This window comes from Dermacentor albipictus, chromosome 5, assembly GCF_038994185.2.
Source record: "Dermacentor albipictus isolate Rhodes 1998 colony chromosome 5, USDA_Dalb.pri_finalv2, whole genome shotgun sequence".
NCBI classification, from domain to species: Eukaryota; Metazoa; Arthropoda; class Arachnida; order Ixodida; family Ixodidae; genus Dermacentor; species Dermacentor albipictus.
The window spans coordinates 139,545,931-139,559,594 of record NC_091825.1 but is presented as its reverse complement, the minus strand read 5'-3'; the positions used below and the strand labels follow the sequence as shown (position 1 = coordinate 139,559,594).

The following is a 13,664-nucleotide window of genomic DNA, read 5'->3' as shown; positions in this document are numbered from 1 at the left end:
CAAACCGACTAGAACTCATTTGCATGTACCCACTATACAATAGTTTACATAAACCAACTAGCCCAGCTTAGAATTCTCGAGAAGAATATCGTACTTACCAAATGACAGTTCTTACAGCTCGTACTAACGCTTTTGTTTTGTTTTGTTTTTAGCTTTTGTGTTTTGTTTTTTTTTTCTGGCCAACCAGAAGATACGCACTTTGATATTAAGCTGGAGATGTGAGCATGCCTCATATCGGCGGTTATGCTACATTAGGGGCTGCGCAATCAGATAAAAAGAAACCCTTATGTGCACTCACAGACACACACGCACACACACGCTAACGCTATCTACAAAGTTTCTGAAGACCTATGTACAGACTTCAGAAACACCAGCAGCGCTTTTGTAGCCCTACCTCGCGCAACGTCCAGAACAAGAATTACGAGCGACAAGAAGACGATTCATAAAGAAACAAGAAACGAAGCCAACACCCTGTGAAGCGTCTAACCAGCAGCAACTGAAAGAGAACAGCATAGTCTTAGCCAACGCAGCCAATGAGAATATCCGGAACAGGTCAGATCGCTGGCCCTCTCACTTCATTACGGACTATAGTACCAGCGCGCTTCAAGCAAGGACTAATGACGCAGAGCCCGCCTTCAAGGGATTTAGTGCGCACAGACGCCATCAGGGAGGCGCGGATAACATGTCTACCTGGCGGCGAACGCATAGAAAACGAATTCCTCTAGTTATACATCGCTGACCAGTGGTGTAAGCCACTATCGACCAGCGCCCGCAGTGTAATTACAATGAGACACTTTGTTTTAAAATCTCCGCAGTCGTTAAGAAGCCGGCCATATGCGCTAACCGGCATTCATTCGGTTTTCCACGACGTGCCCGGGCCATAAATTTCGCGCTAGCGAAAGAGGGGCTGGAGTTAAAGCACTGCGTGCCCATAAAAACGTCAAGACGAGCTCGTCGTTTCGCCGATTACAGCTTAGCGGCGAAGAGCTTACTTAATTCAGACTCTCGGGCTCACCCCCACGCTCGGTGGGCACGCACACCCCCACTCAGGCTATATGAAGAGAAGCTCAGGAAATACTGCTTAAACGCACAATTACCGCCCCTCTACGCTGCACCTTGGAAACGACGTTTCTTTCTTTCTTTCTTTCTTTCTTTCTTTCTTTCTTTCTTTCTTTCTTTCTTTCTTTCTTTCTTTCTTTCTTTCCTTCTTTCTCATTTCGCTGCCTCGTAAGACAACGGCTGTGGTTCTCTGTCCACGTGACTGAAGACGCCATTTTTAGCGGCGAAACAAGGCAAGAACGGGCGCCTTTAGACGCGGTCGCTTTTGAATTACTGGACGTCGGATGGGCAGTTACCGAAAAGGAGGAAAGAAATTGCAACATAGGAGGAAGTGTTTGGAAACGCGGGTTTCGGGCACACAGTTGCCGGAGGCTGAAAAACGGTGCGGTCGGCTGTGGGGTGCCGAGAAAGGAGCGGCGTAGTATGCAGGGGGAGAGCGTCCGAGCTGCGCTTTCCACGTTCTCTTCCAACCTTATGGGCTAAAATCACGGTTATTAACTACAGCGCCCGCGCGGGACGTTATTGCCCCGTTGTGAGGGCGGTATGCATTATACAGCAGCTGCGGCAGCGAGGCGTTGCCTCTCCGAGTGGAATTAATTAGAGGTCGCGACCTTTTTTTTATCTCTTTCGCTGTGGCGTGGATGCGTCGGTGTGCAATGCGATGCGTATTGTGCGCATGGCTTCAGTAAGCGCCCAAAAATAGCCCGCAAGGTCCATGACGAAACTTAAGAAGAAGGAATGAGGTTGCCTTTTCAAACGCATAAACAGGGCATTATCTCCTTTTATGGCGCCCTCAGAAATTTTCGAAACGCTATGGTGCTGAAATTCGTGCTGTCGCAAGTGACGAGGTTGAATTATGCTAATTATTGCAACTGAGCGCGTTTCAGGAGGTAATATGAGAAATTAACAAAGAAGAGTGAAGTTAAATCAATTAAAACTCGTCGGACATGTTTCCTTGGCGGTCTTTCGCCGTACTTAGCATTTCCGCCAGAAAACAGCCAAATTCATTACGTGTTTCTTGCTCTTTGGGACACCTTCAAAATCACCATGTCTTCACATCTCCATATGTACCTATGTCAAAAAGAAGACACCATGTCATGTCATGAAATCCACCGGAAGCCGCATTGAGAGTTGCCAATTATTTATTCACTTATATTTATTGCGTTAACATTAGGAATGGGAAATTTAGAAAATAGAATATACATTTATATATATATATATATATATATATATATATATATATATATATATATATATATATATATATATATATATATATATATTATCTTAGGGAACCAACAAACAATTGACCAGTGGTCTTCACCCAAAAAGTTCACGTACACGTGACGCCTCCGGCAGAGCGGGTGTTCCCCATCCGCCGCAAAGGCCGTGAGAGGTGGCGCTGGCTAACACTCCCAAGTTTAGGAGTAGAAGATTAACGTTAATACCCGAGATATTGGGTGGGAAAACGGAGCCGCGGTAGCTCAAGTGGTAATAACATCGCATGTGTATGCGAACACGCAGGTTCGTATACACATGCGAACATATATATATATATATATATATATATATATATATATATATATATATATATATATATATATATATATATATATATATATAAAGCGCTTTTACCCCATAGCAAGGTATATATACATATATATCTTGCAATGTGGTAAAAGTGCTTTAAAGCACCAATCCGGGACCTCAAAGAGGTACGACGTAATGCTAACGCATTTACCGCTGAATTTATTGCTATTTATTTATTTATTTATTTATTTATTTATTTATTTATTTATTTATTTATTTATCAAGCATTCCTGTCTTCCCCCCTTCTTAGATCGTTCCCTCTGGGACGTGGTGGTGGGTCTCACCACCAAGCTCCTGTTATTATATTGCTTAATGTCCTGCCTATGTAAAAAATTAATACAGGAAAAAAACACAATGAACTCCCATAACCAAACTTTCTGAACCCCTATTGCGAACTTTGTTTTCGCACGCCTCGGTTGTTTGTCGTTTCCCTACTTTTCTTCCACCAATATTTTAATCGCCGATTACTAATCTCTACTGCGTGCATGTTTACTTTCCCAACTGCTCTCGCTCAACCCAAGGGCTTGAAGGAGGCCAGAGATGCCCAAATCAACCGCTGGGCAGATTTCTTCGCATTCTAATAAAACATGCTTCATCGTTTCCCTAGCTTTACCGTTTCCAACCTTGCAACGCACCCTGGTTGCAGAGAACGGTCAAGCCTGAACATCGCCTCTGCGGCAGTTCGCTTCTCCAATGTCGCGAAGTACGCACGCAAACGGGGGTGTTTCAATTTTATCTGGACGAACCATGAAAGGCAAAAACGCCAAGTGTTTTGCTGAACGATACGGGCCGAAAAATGTAATGTTGCAGCAAAGTTCTAATGCGAAAAAGAAAGCAACAAGTGCAAACCCTTGCAAGACGTCGTTTTGACACCGTGTTTATGTTGTATGGAGCTTCTTTTGCATTCTATTACTTCTGTCCTCGATTTGATCTACACTGAAAGTCAACGTCGAATCAGCGTTAGTACGTGGAGGACTCCTGCACCAACGGAGAAACTCTAAAGAAATGTAAAGAACGCAGGTTGTGGGTTCGGCTCCCACCGCCGGCACTAGTGATCTCTTCATGCACTTGAATTTTCCTATTCTTCATTATTTCCTACACATCAATTCAGTCACAGCCAATTTTCCCCTATGCTATACTGAATAAAGTTTTTCTTCCATACCATATCCTTGGCTTCGTTATCTGCTGGTTTTATACGCTCGAAATTAACAACAACAACAAAATCGAGCCCCTCGGTTTTCCTTCTCTCGTAAAAAAAAAAAAAATCTGTGTAAAGCATTTGCTTAGCGGCACGGACAGAGGTTGCATGTCGCGTGAGCTTTCCGTTCCATCACGGTTATCTGGTGATTATATTCATTGCCGTCTTCCTTTTTCATTTATTTAAAATATTCTGATTATTAATTTATTTCTTTAGTTTTGCTGTATAACATCGAGAAATAGCGTAGCTGAGGTACTCTCTACCCCAATCTCTCCCCAGCAACCAACGTTTAATAGAACAGAATGGTCAATGCATTGTGGTGACTAGACAATCATTGGCTAAGTAGGAAGTGAGGGCACCTTTGTGTTTTCTATGCACATTAAATAGCGTGAGTCTGTCCAAGGGCGTGGACGCATTCACTGCCTCTTTCCTTCCCCTCTGTGTCTTTTCTGGTTAAGATCGTTGTATTTAATGCTCCATTCTCCGCCTCTCTCTCTATCCCCCTCTCAATTATTTCTATAGTGTTAAATTACAAACAATCTTGCTACATTCGTTGCAGCTATCAATATCGGGGCATTCGATGTCATTAAAGTGCGCAACTAGCATCCACTTTAACAGGACCTAACTTATAGAACCACGAGTCTTGCAACGACAAATTGGGATTTGAGGCCTTCAAGCAGGTTGCGTGAAGTTCCGCATTTTCCAGCCACAGGTGGACGTGCTCGGCTCGCACGGTAATTCAGACTATCGTGATTCTATGTGAAAGTTGATTCTCAGATACCCAGTTTTTTTTTCTTGTTCACTTTTTCCCCGAGAAATGCCTGTGGATCTGAGCGCATACCTCGGGCTCGTCTGCATGCCTCTTCCTTGCGTGCCGCCAGCTCAGTCACCGATGTAAAGGCATAAAAGAAACTTATTAAGATCAATCGGCCGCTTTCTGTGCAGGTGCTGCTGGAACACCGCCCCCATCGCCCGTCGGCCCAAAAAGCGGTGAAGACACTTTTGTGCTTCTTAAGGACGACGGGCTTGTGCGACCATTTGTGACTCTAATTGCAATTTCTGTAAGGCCACACACGTCAGCGAACTCACTGCAATTTCCTTCTTTCCTTCCCTCCGCTCTCTCCCTGTTATCTTTGTTTCCCCCTTTCCCGTTCCCCCGGTGTAGGGTAGCCAACCGGACGTGATTCTGCTTAACCTCCCTACCTTCTTCTTATCTCTATTCCTCCCCTATTAAGATCCCGGACTCTCTTAATGGCGGCAAATTTGTCCCCTCTGGCACATGGGTATAACTAATCGAACTTCTCAACAAAGACTTGGCGTCGCATCGCCGCCTCTGACACGTCACGCGGGCGTGCCCCATTTTTGCCACGTGCCGCGGCGGCGCGCTCCCAGGGCACGACGCCGTCCGCGATGACCGCGCAGGGAGGAAGCGCGCTTCGAACGCTCTCGAAGCGCCTTCGTTTCCTCTCGAGACGTCGTGAGGAGATAGCGATCTGTCGGGGAGAAACGGCTGCCACCCCAGATCTGAGCCGGCGACGGACTAGGTCACGCGCGCTGCGAGAGGTTGCCCTCCCTGCTCGGCCGGTGTCTTCGTGAGAGTTGTGGGCAGGGCCGTGTACACCCTGTACCTGGCGACAGTTCCGGCTACGATGGAGATAGCCGAGACATGTTCTGCGCACCTGCCGACGTTATGGTATAGGGAGACGCATGTGCTGCGTACATTCTGCCAGTGGAAGGGTAGCAAACCAGACGCTCTTTTGGTTAACCTCTCTGCCTTTCCCATTCCACTTCTCTCTCTCTCTCTCTTTCTCTCTACAGACACTCGGAAGCGGGCCGCTGTAAGAACAAAATATCTTAGGACAGTAACATGTCGAGGGGGGGGGGGGGGGGCACATCCACCTCTTTGATTTGAAACTAACAACTATATATGCTGCAGGATAAGCAAAACAATTTTAAAAAGGTGAGCAAATTTCTTGGCTGCTCGGGTCGCAGAAGCCTGGGTAATACACAGTTTTCATCTCACGGAATTTGTTCAATGCAGGCAAAGCTACGGATAGCGTCAGCTAACTATAACGAAGACTGTATAAAAAGGAATTGTTTTACACACTACTGCGCACTTATGCGCATAGTTCGCACAAAAAACAAGCTTGTCTACAGCGGATGCAAACACAACAGCATTACAACGCAAGAGCCAAAAGGACACAACAGCGTCTGAAACGAATAAACCGATACTGCTAATGGCAACATTGATATAATGTGTAACACTACCGCACCTGACGTATACAACTAAATAGTACAAATGACAGCAACTAATATATCAACAATATATTTCTTCAGCTAGGTTTCAGTTTCTGCAGCAGAGTCGTATAATGGGCCTCAATTCACTGACAAAGAGACCAGTGTCAACGTGCAATGTCTGTGCTGCGATATCTGTGCTGGACGTTACAAAAACTAAAGCCAATATGCTAAACCACCGTGGATGAAGACATCGCGGACGGAGGAGGTTATGTACAGAAGCTGCATTTGTAGTTACGAGGTGCGCAGTGGCGAATGCTTTCTGGTAAATTTTCTTTACTACAGATGATTCTTAACCTGCGTGTAAATCAGTGTACCATGCAAGCGCTTTCGCAGTCAGCTGCGAGAGAAGAGGCTAATCGCCGAAGGCTGCTCTGAACAATCTGCACATGCGACCTCAAAACAAGTTCACACAGCCCACAGGGCCTTCTGAAAACACAAAAGAATACGGAATGCTCACATATATAGTCCTGCTGTTCTTTTTTTTTTCAACTCATGGAAAACCACTCCCATTGTAACGCATGTTCACACGTGCGTGGGCGAGCAATCGGATACTAAGAAATAGATCAGATTACTTTTGCTAACCAACTGTCGTCATTCGCCCTGCCATGAGCATGCTATGGCAGTGCAGAACTCTCATCTCGTGCCACTCGTGCACGTTCAGGGGCGAGCCACAGCAGTACAGTTAGTCTTATTTTAAAAGCGCCAGTTAAGCACCCTACCGACTGAAGCAAACAACAAAGCGAGCTGCAGCGGCCGGCGGGTGGAGCAACCATATTTTACTGCCACCAGTTTGCTACGCACCACCGGACGCTCCCATCAAAGAGTACCAAAAAACAAAAGCAATGTTAAGAAAAAAGAAACAAAGAGGTGCATTCACACAGTCTAAGCCGTGAAAGCTGTCAAGGGCCCTCGGCGGCGGCCAGGCAAAGCAAAACAAAGCGACGCTGCATGGGGAGAAGGGGGAGTCAAATAAGTCAGGCACGGCTTCACGACCGGCGGCAAGCTTGGCGCGTGCATCCGAGGAAGCACATTCACGGAGCAGCGGCAGAGGCGTCGTCGTCGGGTCGGCGACCGCTGGCAGCTGAGGTCGCCCTTTCGCCCGGTGAGCTCGCGTCGAAGGAGGCGGCGACCGGTCGACCGGGGCTTCTGTTGTTGCAGACAGGCAGGCAGGCCCCTTCGTGGTTACCGAAAGGGGGAGGAGGGACGGCCGACAACCTCAGGTGCCACTTCTTTTCGTCTTGCGTTCATTCGCGTCGCAGCCGCAAACAAGCCTTGACGCGCTTGACCGACACCGTCGTTCCCTAGCTATATATACTACACACGCATTGTAGCTCAGGCCAACGCAATGTTGCCATGCGTTCGCTTCATGTGCGTGGGTTCACAGTGCTCGCGACAATGATTTGGTGTCACCTTGGTCCGCTCTCTCTTTCTCTCTCTCTCTCTCTTTCTTTAATATCACTTAGGCGAGTTCCGGGCACCGTGTGAGAAATAGATGAGTGACTACCCGCGTTTAACAATGGGCCTGGGCCTGTCCGAGTCTAAAAGCCATCAAGATAACCTGCAGTTTGATCTCCCGGGCTGCTTTATTGTTGTAAGTGTTCATTTATAAGATATATAATCCCATTTTACGTCCCGACGCTATGTCTAGGTTGTTAGGTAAGCCGATAGTGTAGGGCTTAGGTGTTGATTGATTGATTGATTGATTGATTGATTGATTGATTGATTGATTGATTGATTGATTGATTGATTGATTGATTGATTGATTGAATCTGAACTGCTGTGTCGCAGTTGCCATGCAGGGAACATCGCAGAATTAACATGGCTGCTGCGTGACGTAAAATAAACCCGCCATCGCCGGGCACCGTGACACGGAAAATCCGGTAATACGTCGCATGTGGTTGCTGCTTAAGAACTCGTGACGGCATGTATACACGAACTAGATAAGGTCAGGCGCGTGCCTGTACGCGCGCACGCATACATACGCAAACACACGTGCATGCAAAAGGGAAAAAGTCGAATTCTGCGTTTTTACGAGCCAAAATCACGATCTGGTTAGGAGGCACGTCATAGTGGGCCACCTTTGGTTAATTTTGACTATCTCGGGGTCTTTAACGTGCATCCAATGCACAGTTCCCGAGTACTTGCACGCACGCATGGACATACGCAAACCCGCACAACCGTGCACGCGTGTTGCATGCTCGCACCAGATTCTGCTCGCACACTGATGAGCGCCCGCTCCCTGGCCACTTTCTGCGCGATTTCGGCGCAGAGCAGTAAAGGGATGCCTCTGCATAATGTATGTAGTGCGTTTTGCAGAAGTCGTTCAATTCATGGTCGCTCCAGTTGTCGTCGCCAGTGCGGTGCGGTGGCGCTGCTTCCTGGTCGCACGGGCTAGACATTTGATTCGTCCTCTCGCTCTCCTTGACGCGGTTCAGCCCGCTAAACGTCAGGCTGTGACCGGCGTGGCTAAAAGGGGTCGTCGTCCTCTCTCTCAGTTACTTTTCTTTTTTTCTTTTATTTCAGCCTGCGGTTTCCCTCTTTGCCTACACTACATCCAAGCGAGAAACTCGAGCTGCGGCGGAGCCGCATCAAATTAGGTTAGCGAAGCGCTAACCACGCCTTGCAGGAACAAGTCCGGGAAAAACAGACACACAGGCACACACACACACACACACTGAGGCTCTATTTGCGAACTTCGGCTGTTGGAGGCTGTGCCACGCTCACTTCTCGTTCCCTTGTTGACAAGCGCTTGCGATGCCGAAGCTTAGATCCGCTGCCGTACCGTGCCTATACCGCACAGTTCCCTCGCTCGCTCCGCCGTCTTTGAAAAGGTAAAGCAGCAGTAATCAGCAGCCGCGGGCACTTTGCGTACCTTGGCGCAGCGCTCGTGTTTCGGCATTCAAAGCGACGTTGCTTCTTCCGCGGTAGCAGTAACAGGACCGTGCGGTTGCTGGAGGCCCAACATTAATTCTGAGAGTACGTGCAAACGCGATCTACCGCACTGATAAGAGCAACTTATACTGCCAGCCGAAGCTTCTGTCTTACATATAGATATATGTACTTGCCGGGTACTTGCCGGCCGCCCGATCCCGTTGATAATGTGGGCAGACCGTCGCTCTGACCACTGGCCAAGCGCGAAAAGTCTGAAAAAGAATAGAATCGGAAAAGGCATCGCTGCAAAATACCGGCCCAGAGCAAACGCAAGCAAATGCCAACGAATATGGCCAGTATGCGTGTTTGTATAGACTAACAGGGCGAAGTGTTTTAGAGGCCCTGGGCAATATGAACTGAAGATTACGGTGTTCTACGTGCCAAACAAACGATATGGTTATGAGGCACGCCGTAGTGGGGGCACTCCAGATGAATTTCGACCCCCTGTGTTTCTTTGCGTGCACCCTATGCATGGTACGCGGGCGTTTTTGCATTTCGCCCCCGTCGAAGATCGCTCGCGATAATCGCCGGCTTAGCAGCGCAACGCACGATATAAACTAAGAAGGACGTTGCTATACTATTGTCCAAAGATCATCTTCGCAGGTTTAGTTTAAGGCTGGTATCCTTTGCTTTCCGACGTCGTTGAATCAATGCCGCCGTGCGCTTCAGGGCTAGCCGGAAGCTGCTTGACAAAGGGGGCAGGTGGCGTAAACGCGGCAGCGTCAGTGAAGTAACCAGAGCCGCAGTGCACGCTTAAAGCTTGATCGGCCTGCTTTGATCAGCAGTGATAGCACGTATTTACGAGCAGTGGTACCCGCCCAGTTTTACCGTCTCTGTTTTCCCAACGTGTCATTTCTTATCTCGCTTTCATCGGCAAGTTTTAATGTACCTGATAGTGGTTTCCATTCATTATGATCCACTCCTCTCGCAGCCGTATTTTTTTTTTTTTGTTCTGAGAAGCGATTCGGCGGCAAGTAGAGAGATTGGAAAGCGAACGACGAAGCGTATACGCGGAGATAAGGCTGCACTGTAATGTGTGCACTGCCATTGAAGTGCGTTCACTGCTTCTCGCCCGAAGGGAGAATTTACGGCTCGTTATCTCCCCGGCTGGGCGTTAACGCCACCGGTGCAGTGGCTGTGTAGGGATAGCGAAACTTCGGTCTCCGCATGATAATTCCGTGCAGCGTTTATTCATTGGCACGCGGTTGCTGGAACGGTGCGCAGTGCTCGCAGTTTCTGCAGTTTAAAGCCCTATGGCAGTTTCGCTGCGATGTGCCGTTTTTATAACATCGACTTTCTTGTTTTGCGTGCGTTGATGCCGCTGCACGCTTTTTATACAAAAGCGCGTGAGCTCGCGTCTATGCGCGCGCATAAAACGACGCGCTTTGAACCACCTTAGATGCAGTGGAGAGTTGCAACTGCCGACCGCGCTGCGTTTGGGGAAGCATCTGTAGGAGCTGCAGGAATTAAATCGGGGCTTGTTGTCGGGCCAGTGGAACTTTTGTTTTTGTTCTATTTCTAATGTAGCAACTCCGATAATGCAGCTGCATGTCATGCAGCACGAGAGCCTCGTCCTCTTGTGCACTGTAACGTGTTCGGTTATGCGATTGGCTTGTGTAACCTGCGCGCGACCACAATGTATGCGGACTGGGCGATCGTTTTTAACTTTTCCGGAATTTTTAAAGATCGCCTGTGGCAGATAGCGTAATGCTTGTCATTTATCTGGATTATTTGAAGAGGCTGACTTTACTAGCGCGAGAAATCGAAATGCATATTCAACTAATTAACAAATTATCACTAATTATTTATAATTGATCACGTTACGGCGCATATTGCAATTTACCAATTGCAGCCGGCGAGCTTGAAAAGCGTATTCACTTGAAATGAATCTCCAGGATGCCACCAGTTTCGAGATATTATTTCCCAAAGTGTGTGACGAAACACATGGGCGTTCCGGTCACTTTTGTGCTGCAGTGCCTAAAACAGCGTTTTTTTGTTTTTTTGTAAATAGAACAGTGCATTTTTACGGCGACCTTATGGCTCATATCTCCAAACTGGTGACATTCTGGAAATCATTCCAAGTGTATACGCCTTGCAAACTCATCGGCTGCAATTCGTAAATCGCAATATTTGTCGCAAAGTAATCGATTGAGAAGTTCATTAGTGGATTTCTTAATTAACCGAATATGTGATTCGATTTCTCGGGCAAGTGATGGCCGCCTCTCTGAATAATCCGGCTCAAGGACTAGAATCGCGTTATCTGGGGCGCTATAACGTAAAGCTATTCCAAGCTTTTCCAATTGTCTATTCAGCCCTCCGCGATTGGTCAAAACCTTTTTGGACGACCCCCACATCGCCTGTCTATCACGCGACGTCATGAAAACCGCGATAGCTCCCCATCTGATATGACGTGTGCACACTGATCATGCATGATTTGACCGAACAAAAGAAAAATTGTTATTTCTGATTCGACGCCTTTTCGCCATTAGCCATCAGCTATCGGTGAAAAGCTTTCGGGCGGCACCCACTTCACCTGCCTGTCGCGCGACGACACAAAACCGCAAAAGCTCACCGCGTGAAAGTGACGTGTACGCGTTAAAGATGCATTAATATGCCGAAAAAAAAAGAAATTTCTTCTGAATAGCCGTAGGCTTCCTAGTTCCGAAAGGAATAAAATATGGCTGCCGCCGATCGCTCAGACACTGGCTACTCGCACCTGCCGGAGAGCATGGGTTTATTTGCGTCTAATAAAACTCTTTGCGTGGCTGTGTAGCGTTGTCGAGCACTTTCGGCACGTTTACGACCTCACTCTGCCAACTCTTCTTTGCTGAGGATTCGTTTTAGCGTCATTCTTGAGCTTCCGTTGCATGCCGCCAGGATTTTCGACCAGCCACTGCAAGCTAAATAAGGGAAAGCGGACCAGTCGCAGACGCCGGCACCACCCTCTTCATCCGGTTATCGATTTTCAGTGCAGTGGCTCGGCCCCATTGAATCCCTCTCCACTTAAGCGTGTTTCTCGCCTCTTGTCAGCCAGTTAGATAAGACAAGCAGTTCAGTGTAGGCAATATTATCCGTTTTTCAAGCAAACAAAAGTGACCTCCTATGAACGAGTAGAGCTTTTGATTGGTCTGTTCAGACCACCTTGCCAGTCACCGCCCGATGCTTGCGTCGGCGGTTACGCACATTTGACATCCCGAGATTGGAATAAAAACATATTGGAATAGTTTTACGTTATAGAGCCCCTGCAACAAGCGACATAAAAAAAAATCCGGTAAAAATTAAAACTGATCGCCCCGTATGTTACGCTTGCGAATGACGAAAGATAACGCACACGCTTTCGCGTATGTCCGCATGCTGAGGTTGGTTATCCACTAAATATTCTTGGCCCCGCTAATAAATGCGGATAAGACAGGGGTGATTCATTACTGAACAGGTTCTTACGGGTGCATGTCTCCGTAATGCCCAAGAGAAGCCTTACGATATAGTAGGGTCGCGTTAGTGAATAACGACTTAACGTGTATACACGAATAGTTGAGAACGCCCCGTGTAAATTGACCGCTCGAGAAACGCGTCAGTGGCGCATGCCGAAAACGAAGGGCGTGCATAGTCCGCATCCCTTCAAGTTCAGATTAAAGGCTCTGACGTCCCGAAAGTGCGCAGTAAGTATTAAGGACACCGCAGTGCTGTGCTTCTAATTAATTCTGACTACCAAACGTGCTTTGACACACAGGGCAATGTAAGTACAGGTTCGCTTCTGCGTTTCGTTCCCATGCTAGCGCGGCCGCGCCGCAGGTGGGTTTCTAACACGCGACCTTGTAATTACTGGGAGAATCCTCTTAAGTTCGCCTATACACCACACAATGCGCATTACTTCAGGAAAACGACACCACTCCGTTTCGTTCGTGACAGCTTTAGTGCGCACTCTAAGCTTCTGGGCGATTTGCGGATTCATTTGTTCGTATCTCTACTGGTGATACATGTATGTAGTCCCTCCAGTAGTATTCTTTAAAATTGTGTACTGTTTTCAAATCAACAACTTTCACCTCCGCATAACCAACTTTAGTCGGAACCTCTGAATACATCTGCAGTGGGCCTGGTCGGCACTGTCAAACGATTGCACCCGTCTGCCAAGCGGGCCAAGTAAGAGAGCCCACTTGTCGTGGCAATTGCTTAAATCGTCCTACACCTAAGTCCTCTCTCTCCCTTTTTCACTCCCCATTCCCCTCCCTACCTGTAGGGTAGCAAACTGGACTCAGTCTGGTTAACCTCCCTGCCTTTCCGTTTTCCCTTCTCTCTCTCTCTAAATTGTCCTGTCCCGTTAGTTCTCCCCCGCGTACGTCGAGACGCACACGTGCCGCATGGAGGCAATGCACTTAGAGCTTACGTAAAAGTGCGACAGCCTCCCTCTATTTCTGCTAGCCGCCGCGCGCGTTCGATAAAATATAACATCTATAAGAGGTGGCACGATTCCAGTGCGCTTAGGTAAATACGAGGGGAGAGAGACCGCATTTTGCTCTCCTCGCATTCAGGCCATCAGAAATACACAAGTTGCCTCACGACAGTGTTGGCACACGCCGTGCTGTTAAGA

At 47.7% G+C, this 13,664-nt stretch overlaps 1 protein-coding gene across 4 annotated transcripts in view; it reads left to right on the top strand.

The window, feature by feature from the left end:
* The window catches only part of LOC135908381 (uncharacterized), a 397,530-nt gene that overhangs the window by 300,080 nt on the left and 83,786 nt on the right, over positions 1 to 13,664 (top strand). Inside the window, exon 5 of one of the 4 annotated variants that reach the window (XM_070539005.1) lies at positions 4,793 to 4,837. The exons of 2 other annotated variants lie outside the window; for them this stretch is intronic. In XM_070539005.1, the coding sequence (XP_070395106.1) occupies positions 4,793 to 4,837 (45 nt within the window). Of the gene's footprint in view, positions 1 to 4,792; positions 4,838 to 6,832; positions 7,366 to 13,664 lie in introns of those variants that run through there. One more of the 4 variants, XR_011514619.1, reaches the window with a different exon arrangement.